The sequence below is a fragment of the Triturus cristatus genome, chromosome 3_1 (genome assembly GCF_964204655.1).
Source record: "Triturus cristatus chromosome 3_1, aTriCri1.1, whole genome shotgun sequence".
Lineage (NCBI taxonomy): Eukaryota > Metazoa > Chordata > Amphibia > Caudata > Salamandridae > Triturus > Triturus cristatus.
The window spans coordinates 971,308,300-971,321,878 of NC_140583.1; the positions used below are offsets into that span (position 1 = coordinate 971,308,300).

At 47.0% G+C, this 13,579-nt stretch overlaps 1 protein-coding gene across 2 annotated transcripts in view; it reads right to left on the reverse strand.

Moving 5' to 3' along the window:
* Positions 1-13,579, reverse strand: part of LOC146861338 (mitogen-activated protein kinase kinase kinase 5-like) — an 802,557-nt gene that overhangs the window by 676,107 nt on the left and 112,871 nt on the right. For both annotated transcript variants that reach the window (XM_085645620.1, XM_085645619.1), the window contains exons 5-6: positions 13,231-13,399; positions 12,037-12,143 (exon numbers count right to left, since the gene is read on the reverse strand). In XM_085645620.1, the coding sequence (XP_085501746.1) occupies positions 12,037-12,143; positions 13,231-13,399 (276 nt within the window). The remainder of the gene's footprint in view (positions 1-12,036; positions 12,144-13,230; positions 13,400-13,579) is intronic.

A 13,579-nucleotide genomic window follows, 5' to 3' on the forward strand; every position in this document is an offset into this window, starting at 1 on the left:
TATAGCAGTTCCTCCTCTAGTGGTTACCGGTGGCAGTTGCAGTAGTTTGGAAAAGTGTTTTAAGGACAGCATGACCTACAGAAGCTTGTTGTTTGGCTTGCACATCAACACAATAGTGTTTAGTGAAGGTATGTATGGTAGACCATGTAGCTGCCTTACAAATGTGTTCTAAGGGGATATTCCCTAGAAAAGCCATGGATGCCCCCATTTTGCGCGTGGAATGTGCTCTTGGGGGAATAGTTAATGTGTGTTTAGCTTTTTGATAACATATTTGTATGCACTTAACTATCCATCTGGCTATCCCTGCCTTTGAGATAGGGTTACCCTTATGAGGTTGACAGAAAGACAAACAACTGTTTTTTCTTTCGAAACGGTTTAGTTCTGTCTATGGAGTAGAGTAGAGCCCTTCTGACATCCAGTGTGTGGAGTGCCCTTTCAGCTACTGACTGTGGTTTTTGAAAAAAGACAGGTAACTCAATTGATTGGTTAATGTGAAAACTAGTTATGACCTTTGGTAGGAATTTAGGGTTTGTTCTGAGAACTACCTTATTTTGGTGTATTTGCATGAAAGGTTCTTGAATTGTCAGTGCCTGCAATTCACTTACTCTTCTGAGTGAAGTAATTGCTATTAGAAATGCCACCTTCCATGTTAGGAACTGTAATTCGCAAGAATGTAGAGGCTCAAAGGGTGGGCCCATAAGTCTAGTAAGTACAATGTTAAGATTCCAGACTGGGGAAGGTGGAGCTCTTGGAGGGATTACTCTTTTGAGCCCTTCCATAAACCCCTTAATAGGTGGTATGCGGAAGAGAGACACGTGTTGTCTGTTCTGGAGGTATGCTGCAATAGCAGCTAGGTGTAATCTTATAGATGAATATGCTAGATTACATCTTTGCAAGTGTAGCAGATAACAAATTATGTTTTGGACAGAAGCGTCTAGTGGATTGATTTGATTATTTTGGCAGTATATAACAAATCTTTTCCATTTGTTTGCGTAACAGGCTCTGGTAGTGGGACGTCTTGCCTCTTTGATGATATTCATACAATCAGGAGGCAGGTTAAGGTATCCGAACTCTAAGACTTCAGGAGCCAGATTGCTAGGTTCATTTGATTGGGGTCTGGGTGTTGTATCTCTCCATGGTTCTGTGTGAGTTGTTTTGGAGAGAGGTGTAGTCGTTGATGAGGGACGACTGAGAGTTCTAGGAGTGTTGTGTACCATGGTTGTTGTGCCCATGTGGGAGCAAGCAGGATCATCGTGAGTGTTTGTTGCTTTAGTTTGCGTACCACTAATGGAATGAGTGGGGTTGGCGGAAAAGCGTATGCAAATCTGCCTGACCAGTTCATCCATATTGCATTGCCCTTCGACTGCGGGTGTGGGAACCTGGCGGCGAAGGATGGGCATTTTGAGTTTTCTTTTGTGGCGAACAGATCTATGTCTGGGTGTCCCCATGCTTGAAAGAACGGGAGTAGGACTTTTGGGTGAAGTTCCCATTCGTGGATCTGTTGACTGTCTGCTCAATAGGTCTGCAATCTGGTTGTTCACTCCTGGGAGATGTTCTACTAGAAGATGGATGTTTTGTGGAATGGCCCATCTCCATATGCTTTGCGCTAGGCGTGAAAGCTGCAGAGTGTGTCCCCCCTGTTTCTGTATGTAGAACATTGCTGTCATATTGTCCGTCCGGACTAGGACAGTCTTGTTGGCTATGTGTTTTTGAAAGGCCTTCATTGTTTGAAATATTGCCAGTAATTCTAGGTAGTTTATGTGGTGTATTCTTTGGTGCGGTGTCCATAGACCTTGCACTGTATGTTGAAGGAGATGTGCTCCCCACCCTGTGAGTGATGCGTCCGTTGTCAACACTACCTGTGGAACTGGCTCTTGGAACAGTCGTCCTTTTGAAAGGTTGTGTGTTCCACCACTGCAGAGAGCGATGGGTACGACTGTCTACCAACACTAGGTCCTTTAGTTTCCCTTGAGCCTGGTTCCATTGTGTTGCTAGGCATTCTTGTATGGGACGCATTTGTAGCAGAGCATGTGGGACTATGAATATGCAAGATGCCATCATGCCTATGAGTTGCATAAACACTCTTGCTGTCAAGAGAGTCTGAGGTTGGAATTTTTGGATCATTGCTTGAATGTTCTGTATCCTGGCTGGAGCTGGGTAAGCCTTTGCTACTGTGGAGTCTATTGTTGCTCCCAGATATTGCTGTAAATGGGAGGGTTGTAGTTGGGATTTTGAGTAGTTGAGGGAAAATCCCAGATTGTGTAATAGATGGATTGTGGTCACAGTGTGCTGCAGACATTGGTGATGTGATTTGGCCTTTATCAGCCAATCGTCTAGATATGGAAACACATGAATATGTTGTCTCCGTAGATGTGCTGCCACTACTGCTAAGCATTTTGTGAACACCCTTGGTGCTGTTACCCCGAAGGGTAGGACTTTGAATTGGTAGTGCTGTCCCTGCACTACAAATCTGAGGTATTTCCTTTGTGAGGGATGAATGGGTATGTGACAGTATGCGTCTTTGAGATCTAGTGTGGCGAGAAAATCGCCTTGCTGTAGTAGTGGTAGTACTTGTTGGAGTGTGATCATGTGAAAATGATCGGAGTGTATATAGTGATTGAGGGGACGAAGGTCGAGAATGGGCCTGAGGGAGCCGTCTTTTTTGGGGATTAGGAAATAGAGGGAGTAAACTCCCTTTCCTTGTTGCTGCAGGGGAACTGGTTCTATAGTGTGCTTTTGTAGCATTGCTAAGACCTCATGTTGCAATAGTATGGTATGTTCCTGTGACATTGGTCTGTGTTTGGGTGGTATGTTGGGTGGGGTAGATGCAAGTTCCAGACAGTAACCAGAATGGATTATTTGCTTCACCCACCTGTCTGTTGTGATGGATTCCCAGACAGGTAGGAACTGTGATAATCTGCCTCCGACTGGTGTTAAGTGGTCTGGAGGCAGGTGTAAGAGGTCACTGTTTGGGAGTGGTGGAGGTACGGTTGTTGTTACCTCTACCTCTGCCTTTAGTATTGTTTCCTCTATATCCTCCTCTGCTTTTGTGAAATGTGTTTTGAGAGGTAGTTTGGAAAGGTTGAGAGGTTTGTGTGTCATTCCCTCTACCTGTACCTCTATAGGAGGATCTACGAAAGGAACATTTGGATTGGTAAGACTGCAGTGCACCCATAGATTTAGCAGTGTCAGTGTCCTTTTTCATTTTGTCTAGTAGGACATCTGTTTCAGGCCCGAACAGGAAATCTTGGTTAAGGGGTTGATTGAGAATAGTGGTTTGCACCTCAGGTTTGAAACCTGATATGCGAAGCCATGCGTGTCTTAACATTACGCTTGTATTGACTGTTCTAGAGGCCGTGTCAGCTGCATCTAGAGCACACTTTATCGAGGCATTAGTGATGAACTTTCCTTCTTGGATAAGATCATTTGCCTGTTGTTTATATGGGTCAGGGAGATGTTGTAGCAGCTTCTCTAGTTTGTCATAGTGTGCCCTGTCATATCTAGCTAATAATGCTTGTGTGTTAGCTATTCTCCAGGTGTTGGCTGCTTGTGAAGCCACCCTTTTCCCTGATGCCTCCAGTAGTTTTGACTCTTTTTCTGGTGGTGCAGCATCGCCAGTGGTTTGTGAGTTCGCCCTTTTTCGTGCATTGGCGACTACTAAAGAGTCCAGCTGTAGTTGACCCTTGATGTATGTAGGGTCGGAGGGTGCTGCTCTAGATTTCTTTTCTAGTCGAGGGTTGAGTATCCTAGCCCTAATGGGGGTCTTTGAATATTTCTGGTGCATGTTTTAAAACCCCTTTGAGCATGGGTAAAGTGCGGACACTTCTTTCTGTGGTTGGGACGGTGTCCAGTAAGAAATCCTCTTCCAGAGGCTCAGCATGCATATCTACCCCGTGGAAACTAGCAGCCCTGTCTACTAACTGATGAAATGCAATGGTGTCGTCAGGAGGGGATGGTTTTGAAGGGTATGGTGTGGGGTCTAGAAGAGGTGTGTTATTGTCTGGTGAATATGGGTCTCCCCATGTGTCCAGGTTGGGATTTGTGTCATCAGGATCGTCATAAGGGTCTTGTGGATCATTATCTATGTCCTCATCTGGGTCCCCAACAGGCTGTGGAGGCATGGGGGTGTGTATGGCACATAAGGCAGAATAGGAGAGAGAGGAGGAGGGGGTGACAGGCCTAATAGGAGAAGTAGCAATGTCCTTCCTTTTTAGAGGAATAGGAGAGGGTAAGGCAGGATGAATTTCTCTTGTGGAGCACCACATGACCTGTGTTAGGGTCTATGATGATTCTTTTCGGTTTTGGATCGACAGGATCCGGAAAAAACAGCTCCTCCTCTGTATTTGGTGCTTTCGGCACCGAAGATTTTTGGTGTTTTTTACTGGGAGTCGAAGGATTTGTAGGCTTCGACTTGTTTGGCTCGGGAACCTTGTTTTTGTTCGGTTCGGGAGCTTTCTTGACTTAGACGTCCTTTTTCGGATCGACCGTTTTCTTGGGTTCGATCTGTTTTTTAGGCTCGGTGACCTTTTTGGAGTCGTTAGTCTTTTTCGGGTCGATATTTTTCTTGGGATCGACCGTTTTCGACTCGAGATGCTTCGGCTGGACGTTTTTGGGAACGGTCGAGTCTTTCGGCGCCGGATGTGTTTCTCGGCGCCGAAGGCATTTTGGGTGTAGGGAGATACGGTTTGCTCGGTCCAGAGCTACCGGAAGGCTTTTCTATTATCTTCGGAGCCGGGCCCGAGGGTGGGGCTTCCGAAGGGATGTTTCGATCGTGACGAAGGCCTTGTGGCGATGTCTTGACCGGAGCCTTATGTGGGGTGATTGGGACAGGGGCATCGGTACTCACGTGCTGCCCCGCTGGGATTGGGTCATCTGAGTCCGATTATTCGACTGTGACGAGCTGTAGATCGTCCGAGTCCTCAGCATCCGAGGGATCGTCGAAGATATCGTCCGGTTCCGGTGGCGGTGCTGCTGCTGGTCGATGCATCGCTTGTCGATGGGCCCTTCGGTTCCCGATTGTCTTTTTGGAACGGAAGAGTGCACAGGCTGAGCAGTCTTCTTTATGCTCCGGAGATAGGCATCTGTTGCACACCGGGTGATGATCCGTGTGTGGGTATTTAGCACCACACTGGGGGAATTTTTTGAAGGGGGTCCTTTCCATGGGCCCGAGGCCCGAGTGGCGTCGATAGGCCCGGAGGCCTGCGTCAATGGAAATATGAGAAATAAAGTCTTGTAAAGTTATAGGGTATCAACCGGAGAGCAATCCCGTCGAGATACTTTGATTTGCTGTAAAGAAAGTTGAAAACTTCGGAGTCGAAGTTGGCGTCGCAGAAGTACATCCGAACCAGATGGCGGAAAAAAAACAATCTGACGATGGAGGAGCTGTCCATGCGCACTGTAGTCCAGGGGAGGAGTCACCTATCTCATGAGATCTCGAAGACTCTTCCAAGACAACGTGCAACATCCGGACCAAACACTAGGCGGTGATCTAATGCAATAATGTGACTGCAGCAGCTCATATGCCTCGAACAGTATGTTTTCGTTACTTTTGTAATCCAGTGCTGGACTCCTAGGTTCAGCACTGGGACATCTATCTAAAACAGGTAAGTAATTACGTTTTTATAGTTGGTGCGATTTTTAAAGAATATTTGTAGTTTGCAAAAATCGACACTTAGAAAACATTTCACAGAAAAATAGTCAATGGTTTCCTATGGAAGAAAATTGGGTTACCGGCAAGTATGGTTGTAATTACTTTTCAGGGTCAGTGCTGTGCACCAAGATCCAGCACTGGGATCTCTCCTGATAGCAGGTGAGTAAATTAGTTTTCGTTATTCAGCTGATTTTAGATGAATATTTTATAGTTGCAAAACTCGACACTTAGAAGAATTTCCAAGTGAAACCAGTCAATGTTACCCTATGGAAGAAAAGTGAGTTATCGGCTTTTGGGTAAGTACTCGACTGGCAGAGTTAAGGTTCTTGGCATAGACTCAGGGGTCACCCAGGTCAGGTAAGTACAGTTGTTACACCCTCAGTGGCACAGGGGCAGCCGAGTGCAGATTGAGTTTGGCCCAATGTTATCCTATGGGAGGCAGGGGGCCCTTGGTTGGTGGCTGCTGGCTAGCAGGCCACGCGGCTGTGGGAGCTGGGCTCCTGGTCGCTTGCTCAGGGCAAATGGGGAAGTAGATTAGAGTAGAGGTTGCACTGCCAGGGGCATTCGGGCGGCTGGGTGCAGGGTGCTTTTGAGCAGTCGGCCACTCAATGGATTGCAATGGAGATTCTCAAGGACGAACAAAGGCTGCAAGCTCGGGGACGAAGATTCTTCAGGTGCGACCACCACTTTGAGGTGTAAGTTGGGTAGTTGGGGCACAGGGGGCCGCAGGGCGCAGAGTGCGGGGGTGCCTTTTGGTGTCGGGAAATCTTACCCTCTGCTGGTCACGGTTGGAGGGGTCCCTGGTTCTGAGGCTGCAGGCGTCGTCGGGAGCGTCGAGGTGGGTCCTTGGGGGCTGGATTCGGGGTCACAGTCGCCGGGGGGGGGGGGGGGGGGGGACGTCCTCGTGGTCTTTGTTCACTCCAGGCCAGGCTTGGCAGGTGCAGAGTTCGCGGTTCCTGGCTGATGCCAGGGGTCAGTTACTTGCTTTGAGCAGTGCCACTGCTTGTTGGAGTCCCAGGTAGTCAGTTACAAGGTAGTCAGGTCCCCAGGGGTTTTTGAGGTTGCTGACCACTGGCCATGCCGATTTTTAGCAGGTTCGAGGGTCGACAGTCCGGTAGGGATGGGGCCAAGTCAGTTGGTGTTGTCCTCTTCTTAGCAGCTGCATGGCAGGTCTTCTTGATCTTCTTGTTGGTTTCGGATCAGGATCTGGGGGAAGGAAGGTTCACGGTGCCCCTAAATACTAAATTTCAGGGCATTACAGATAGGTAGAGGGCAGGGACAAGTGGGTCCCCTCCCTGGGGTGGGTACACCCCCTATCCTGCCACTCTCCTGATTGGGCAGGGCTTCCCATATTCAAGATGGCGAGAGCCCGGAGATGTGCCTCACCTCGCCTCCCCCACCTGAGGTGTGGGGTTGGCAGAGGCTGGCACACCCCCTTTCCTTCCTTGGGGTTTCCGGCCAGTCTTCCCGCCAGAGTGGGGGTCAGAACCGGTAGGGGCCAGTTACTGAGTACAGAAAGTTGCCTGGAGAAGGTCAGAAAAGGTGGCATGCCTTTGAAGCTTCACCTGCCCATCCTGGGGGAGGAGACCTAGCACCTCGCCCAGGATGTGCATTGTTGCAGGCCCAGGAGAGCGGATGGCTCTCTACCCAGGGGTCCAGCAACAGGTCTGCTGTGTGGCAGCCTAGGCAGCCCCTCAGACAAGACGTGGATTGTAGGTTAGTTTCAGGGACATCTCTAAGATGCCCTCTGTTGTGCATTGTACATTAAATCCCACACTGGCATCAGTGCGGGTTTAATGTGATGAGAAGTTTGATACCAAACTTCAGTCTTCAGTGTTGCCATCATGGTGCTGTCGAGTTCGTGTTGACGATCTCCCAGCACCATATACTCTTAGATGGTAGCACTGCACTTACAGTGCACAGGAATGGACCGGAGTACTGTAGGGGCACAGGGCTCATGCACCTGTACCCACACCACTGGCATAGGGCACCCAGCTAGAGGGGTGGCTGATGTATGCCAGGGCAGTGTGTGTTGTGGGCATGGCACATGTGTGCCATGTCCACTCTGTTTTGTTCTGCACCCAGACACTCAGCCTGCAAGGGCAGTGTGTGTGTGTTTCAGGGCACAGGGCCTCTAAGGGTGGCACATTAAGTGCTGCAGCCCTTAGGGGCCTTCTCTGATCACAAGGCCCTGGGTACCTAGTGTACCATTTACCAGGGGCTGACATGTGGCCAGAGATGCCAATTGGCTTTAGGTTTCAACACAGTTTTAGGGAAGGAACATAGGCCCTGGGTACCTGATTGGCAGGAGCCCAGGGCACACTCAGTCAAAGTACATCAGCAAAATTCAGCAAAAAGGGGGGGCATACCATGCAAGAAAGATGGCACTTTCTCACAAGCTGTAACAAAAGAAGGACAAGACGTCGAAAAGCTGCATAGTCCATCTGGGTAATAACGTCTTGAACCCAGAGATGGAGGACCAGAAAAACCAGTGACAATACTGCAACTAAAAGCCAAATGCTACAAACAAGGCCTACAAACCATGGAACTCATGGAAACCCTGACATGAGAAGTTGAACCACCGAATCAGCATGTCTGTCGAACAGGGTGACCCTATCAAAAGGCAAATCCCTAAGACGCTGCTGGACGTTGGCAGGAAAACAGCCATCGCGCAGCCAGGCATGGCGGCGCAGAGCAACTGACGGGGCCATAGCTCGACCCACCGAATCAATGGTGGCCATGGCCGACCAAATGGAAATTTGCACCATTTCTCAGCCATCACGAATCAACGTTCCAGGTCAGTCCGAGGACCCTCCGCAAGAGAGGGAAGGAAGCGCTCGACCGAGTCCCAAAAGGCAGAAGTAGCCCGTGCAAACACGCAAGACATGTTCAGGGATCTAAGGCCTGCACTGTTGGACTCAAAGACATGGCGGCCAAACTACTTCAACCACTGAGTTTCCAAATGGGAGGGAGCAATGGAGGAGGGGCAGAAGGCATCAAGACCGAAGCCGCCCGAATCACCAGCCCTTGTGCCCTAGGGTGGAGGAACAAACAGACAGGGTCTTCTGGAGCAGGGCAAGGTCGATGTGCATTAGCACTATCCACCGGGTCCCCCGAAGAGGGCGTCGCCCAAGTCCCCAGAAGAGCGTCGTACAACAGCTCACCAAAGGGCTCCACTTCCACGGTGCCCTGGTGGAGTAAATCTAGAAAGCCCTGCGAACCGCCCTCGCAAAAGCCGCACTAGCCACAGTGGCCATTCGGGGTGGTGACAACAGGTCATCCGTAGGGGACGGCATGAGGTTAGTCCTGCCACCAAAACGTGGGGGGCTCTACAGCCAGAGGTCATCCAAGGCCCTGCGAACCCACAGGGGTCTCCTCAGAGTCGGCCTCCACATCCCCCACAAACTGATGACCGGCCAGGGATGGCACCGGCATCGAGACAGCGTTGTCTCGACATCGATGAACTCCGAAGGAGCCTCGTCTGTCCAGCGTCGGGTCTTATATAGCTCCATTGATGTCACTTCCGTGGACGATGTCAGGACGGAGCTGGGCGACGCCGCCCCCCTGCGTGCAGATGTACTGCTGGGGAAAAAGTTTTCCAGATCCAGTCTGACATCTGGGGATATTCTAAGTTAAGGAATCTGCGGCTAGATGTCTATCAGATACAACATATGAACCAATAACCTACTCAGTAAAGTTTGCAAACCAATTTAGCACAATCAAAAAGTATTTTAAGATTAAAATAAGACCTCTCTATTATACATGGACAGTCAAAGAAAGTTTGTGCGCTTTACTTAGAAGTGGACAGTAAAAACTCTCAGTCCAGTAACACAGCAAGGCTCCCAATCCCAAGATGCTTCTTGCCTTCTGTTAGGCTGGAGGGGCTGGATTTGCATCAGTAATCTTGTGCAGGCAGGCAGTTACAAAACTTCAGAGTTCCTCTAGGGGCATCTCTGGCCTGCATCTCAATGGCAGACAGAGTCCTACAGTCAAAGACCGTACCAACCACCTTCTTCTCAGCTGACAATTCAGTTTGGTGTTGGCACCAAAGTCCTCACTTTCCACAGGAGGGTCCTCTTTCTGGATACCAGGTCACAGTGAGTGCTAGTTTGTTTTGTCTCTCTCTTCCCGGTTCATAAATCAAAGTACACTGGCAGACCAGTCATCTGGCCTAATTCACATTAAGAGTCTTTCAGGTGCCCTGTTGTGTCCCTGGCGACTATCAGGAGATTAACCAACCCTGATGCTACTTAAAAAAACAGATTGACTGCAGTGGTCCGGTATCTGCCTACAGATCAGCATTCTCTTGCCTGCTTCCAAGTTCTGCACCACATACATTTATGATCTGATGTCCTCTTTACATGTTTCAACTTCCAGCTGTTTTCGGTCTCTTAGAAGTCTCACTAAGTTGGGTTGTTAACAGGCTACACCAATGACCTTCAACTGCTTCTTTCTAGTGAGGAGTCAGTGTCCCCGGTCTATAGATTACAAGCAGCATACCTGTGTAACATCTGATGCTTCCGACTATACACCATCAAATGCATCACCTAGAGAAGGCGGATAGTGAAGGGTGTGACCTTTCTCTGATCCTCCAGCCCCAGCCACACCATAGTTTACTAAAAGTGTTTCACTTATGGCAAAAACTGTAAAGTAAATTGTCAGTTCAATTTTCTGCAATTCCTGACATTTTGAAAACTTTGTGCATCCCTCCGTTACGTCATTTACACAGATTCCCTCCCACAGAATAGAACACTGGTCTCAGTTAAACTGGTTTGATGACCTCCTGACCCTAGGCCTCTATGTAAAATCAGACTCCTCATATTTCTCCCCATTCAAGCAGGTCAGCTTTGCTTGTCCTTTAAAGTGTCCGCAGCAGTGGACCTAATAGACCCACTATACACGTTGCTCTTTTTTCTCTGCTTTGTGAGGTGCTATCACTCACTCCTCCAGCTGAAGGCTGCAAGCCCCTATGGAGGTGTACAAAGGGAATCATGCCCAACACTTCTGCAGCGTCCTCACACAGAGCAGGCAGACTGATTTATATGGAATTATGAGCACCAACATAATGAGTACTTCACTCAGAAGCAGTCAGTGGGTTCTCAGAGTGCAGAGTAAAAATGCCAGCAATATCTAAAAGAGGAAAAGAAGGTGAAACCACACGAAAAAGATTTGCTACACTAACTATAATGGACAGCCCTGTGAGTCAATGCCTAAAGCCACAGTAACCAATGGCTGAAATGAGCCATCTAAAAGTCTATTTCTGTAAATCTTTATATGTACATGTATGTGTGTTGTGTGTTACGTGTTGGTAGTGCATGTGTAGTGAGATGAAAACAGCTCTTGGCACACAGCTAAAGTTGCTTGTAGGCAAGATCTAATAAAGAAAAGCGGTTGAAGTCCATTTGAGCTAGGGTACGATGAGACAAGTTATACAGGAAATCGGGAGACAGGAAAGGAAGTAGGTGCTAATAGGGGAGGTGTACCTGTGATCAAAATATTTGATGTTTGACAGATTAAAACCTACATTCCTAACGGTAGGTCTACAGACCCCTGGGGTCCACGATCCCTACTCAGGAGGTTTGTGACTGTTTAAAAATGTAAACTTTAGCAGATCATAAAGTATATACATGCAAGTCAAAAACAAGGTTTTAAAACACTCGGTTAATGCAAAGAAATTAGAAACTGAAAGCTTAAGATTGAGTTGGTATCCTTATCTCGATTTGCTGGAACAGCACACATACAGAAAATACAATCTAGTAAGGACCACTGATGGCCTAAATTGAAGTACTGCTTTGCACTGACAAAAAGAGAGCATGCAATAGGAGCAAAAACATGATGCTGGAGTCCATCATAATCCAGTTGTAGGAAAGAAACAAAATGTAATACTGAAAAGCCCCAACATTTCCATTAAAATGTCAATTATTGCATATTTTCTGTCCCAGAATTAAATAAATATTTAATAATTTATGTATTTATTTTATGTATACTAGTTTCTGTATTTGAGTGTATTGTTTTGAGGTTCAAATCATAGAAATTGCTAGGCTGGAGGTCCACTACTTCCAGTAGTGATTCAGTAGGGGTTCAAACAAGTCAAAACATTAGGAATTGCCTTTTCAGAATGTTGGCTTTTTTGACAAACTATTATAGCTAGAACTCCCTGGTAAGCAGCATCTGTGAACGACGTTCTACCTCTAATAGATGCAATAAGAATGTTGTCATGCCGTGCATTACAGATTGGAATATAAGCTCATTCAGCTATATTCTCCCTCTTACAGCCATAACCATATGTCCAAGCCAAGCCGATCAGTAGATTTTTCACACAAAAGAGGAGTGATCACATATTATGTGTGGAGCATTCCGTGATTAGAATCTTCGACCACACTCACCTATTAAGGGCAAAGGTGTAATGAAATGTCACACTGTGCTGTTGGGCCATGTCGCAGGTGGGTAGGGCTTCCAGTGTCTCTACCAGTGATATAATGGCATTGTAGTCCTGAGGAGAAACAGTATAGCAACACATCAATGAATGCATAACATCAAAGAATGCAGGACATTCCATTATTCACACTACTGAAAGTACAAACTAGGTTCATGTAATGCGGAGCACTTAAGAACTACAGATTCCCATTACTCCACATGGAAAATGGTGAGACAGACATTGGGGTCTCGTGGTTTTCCTTTGGTATGTCATTCTGTCTACCCCAACATACTGATTTAGATGGGTTCTCTCTGCAGTGTGCGTTTATATATCAATGGCCCATGCTGAATTTCGTGGAAATGCCAATACCCAAAAAGACAGGCTGGTCCAGTATAACTCCACCTAATGCTATCATAATGTGTTTCTTTGTATTTGCCTTTCATGCATAACTTTACTTCTAATTTAATTTACCTTTCATGCTTTTTAGCCTTTAAAATGTTTGTGCATACTAATTTCTGATTTAATGCTAATCGGATGAAATCACATAAGACTCAATTTGATTCTGATATAACATATGGCTATGGAAATGAACATCTGAAACTATTCCCATAAAAAAATATTGAGGCTGAGGAAGGTAAAACGGAAAGGAATTGTTTCATGAATTCCACGCAGAGAATTTGTTGCAGCAGTCCTTCGGGCCGCCATTATGCTCCCTTCTCTCTCCCAGGAAGAATGTCATAAGGCCCTGGGTTGAAAGCATCATAGCAATCTTCAGAGTGTCAAAGTAATGTTCTGCACTCTATGGATTTCACAGATCTATGAAAACCTGCAGTGGAATGGCCTGCAAAGCTATGAACTCTCCAACTGAAATAAATAATGCTAGAAGAACCGTCCTAATATTTCATTGTGCAGATATGGGATTTTTTCTGCCTGCATTAGGATGATTAAATTATTTTATCAGCAAAATAGTATCAAAGTAATATCCATTTTCCTGCTATTGTAACAAATGGTTTAGGAATCGCTGTTTACAAAGATATAAGCTACTCTGATGCCAATGGCGTGAAACCACGGAGAGGAACTGTAAAGTTGCCATTGCAAAATGGCTGTAGAGGGTAAAAGGGCTCAGTTCATCTAGGTTTCCATAGGTGAAAGCAGAAGCTACCTGCACATCGCGGTAAGCCAGAAGGAAATTCATGAGGATGTCCAGACTGAGGCACTGAATGCTGTCCAGCCGCCGCTGTATACGGCTCAGTTCCTGGCTCAGCTGCTCCCCGCTGTACATTTCCCGGGCTTTACGGATATCCCTCCTGATCGTCTCCCGAAAGTACTCACTGCAAGAGAAACAAGTGATTAAGCATAGCCTCAGAACACACCCACCTAAACACACACACAACACAAAAAACAACCCTGTAAATAGTCTGCACAGAACATAGAAATGGCAGTTTGAGCTGGCAGAGGAAGGAGGGTGAAAATGCTAATCGAAAAGACTGATTTTATAGTAAGAATTCAAT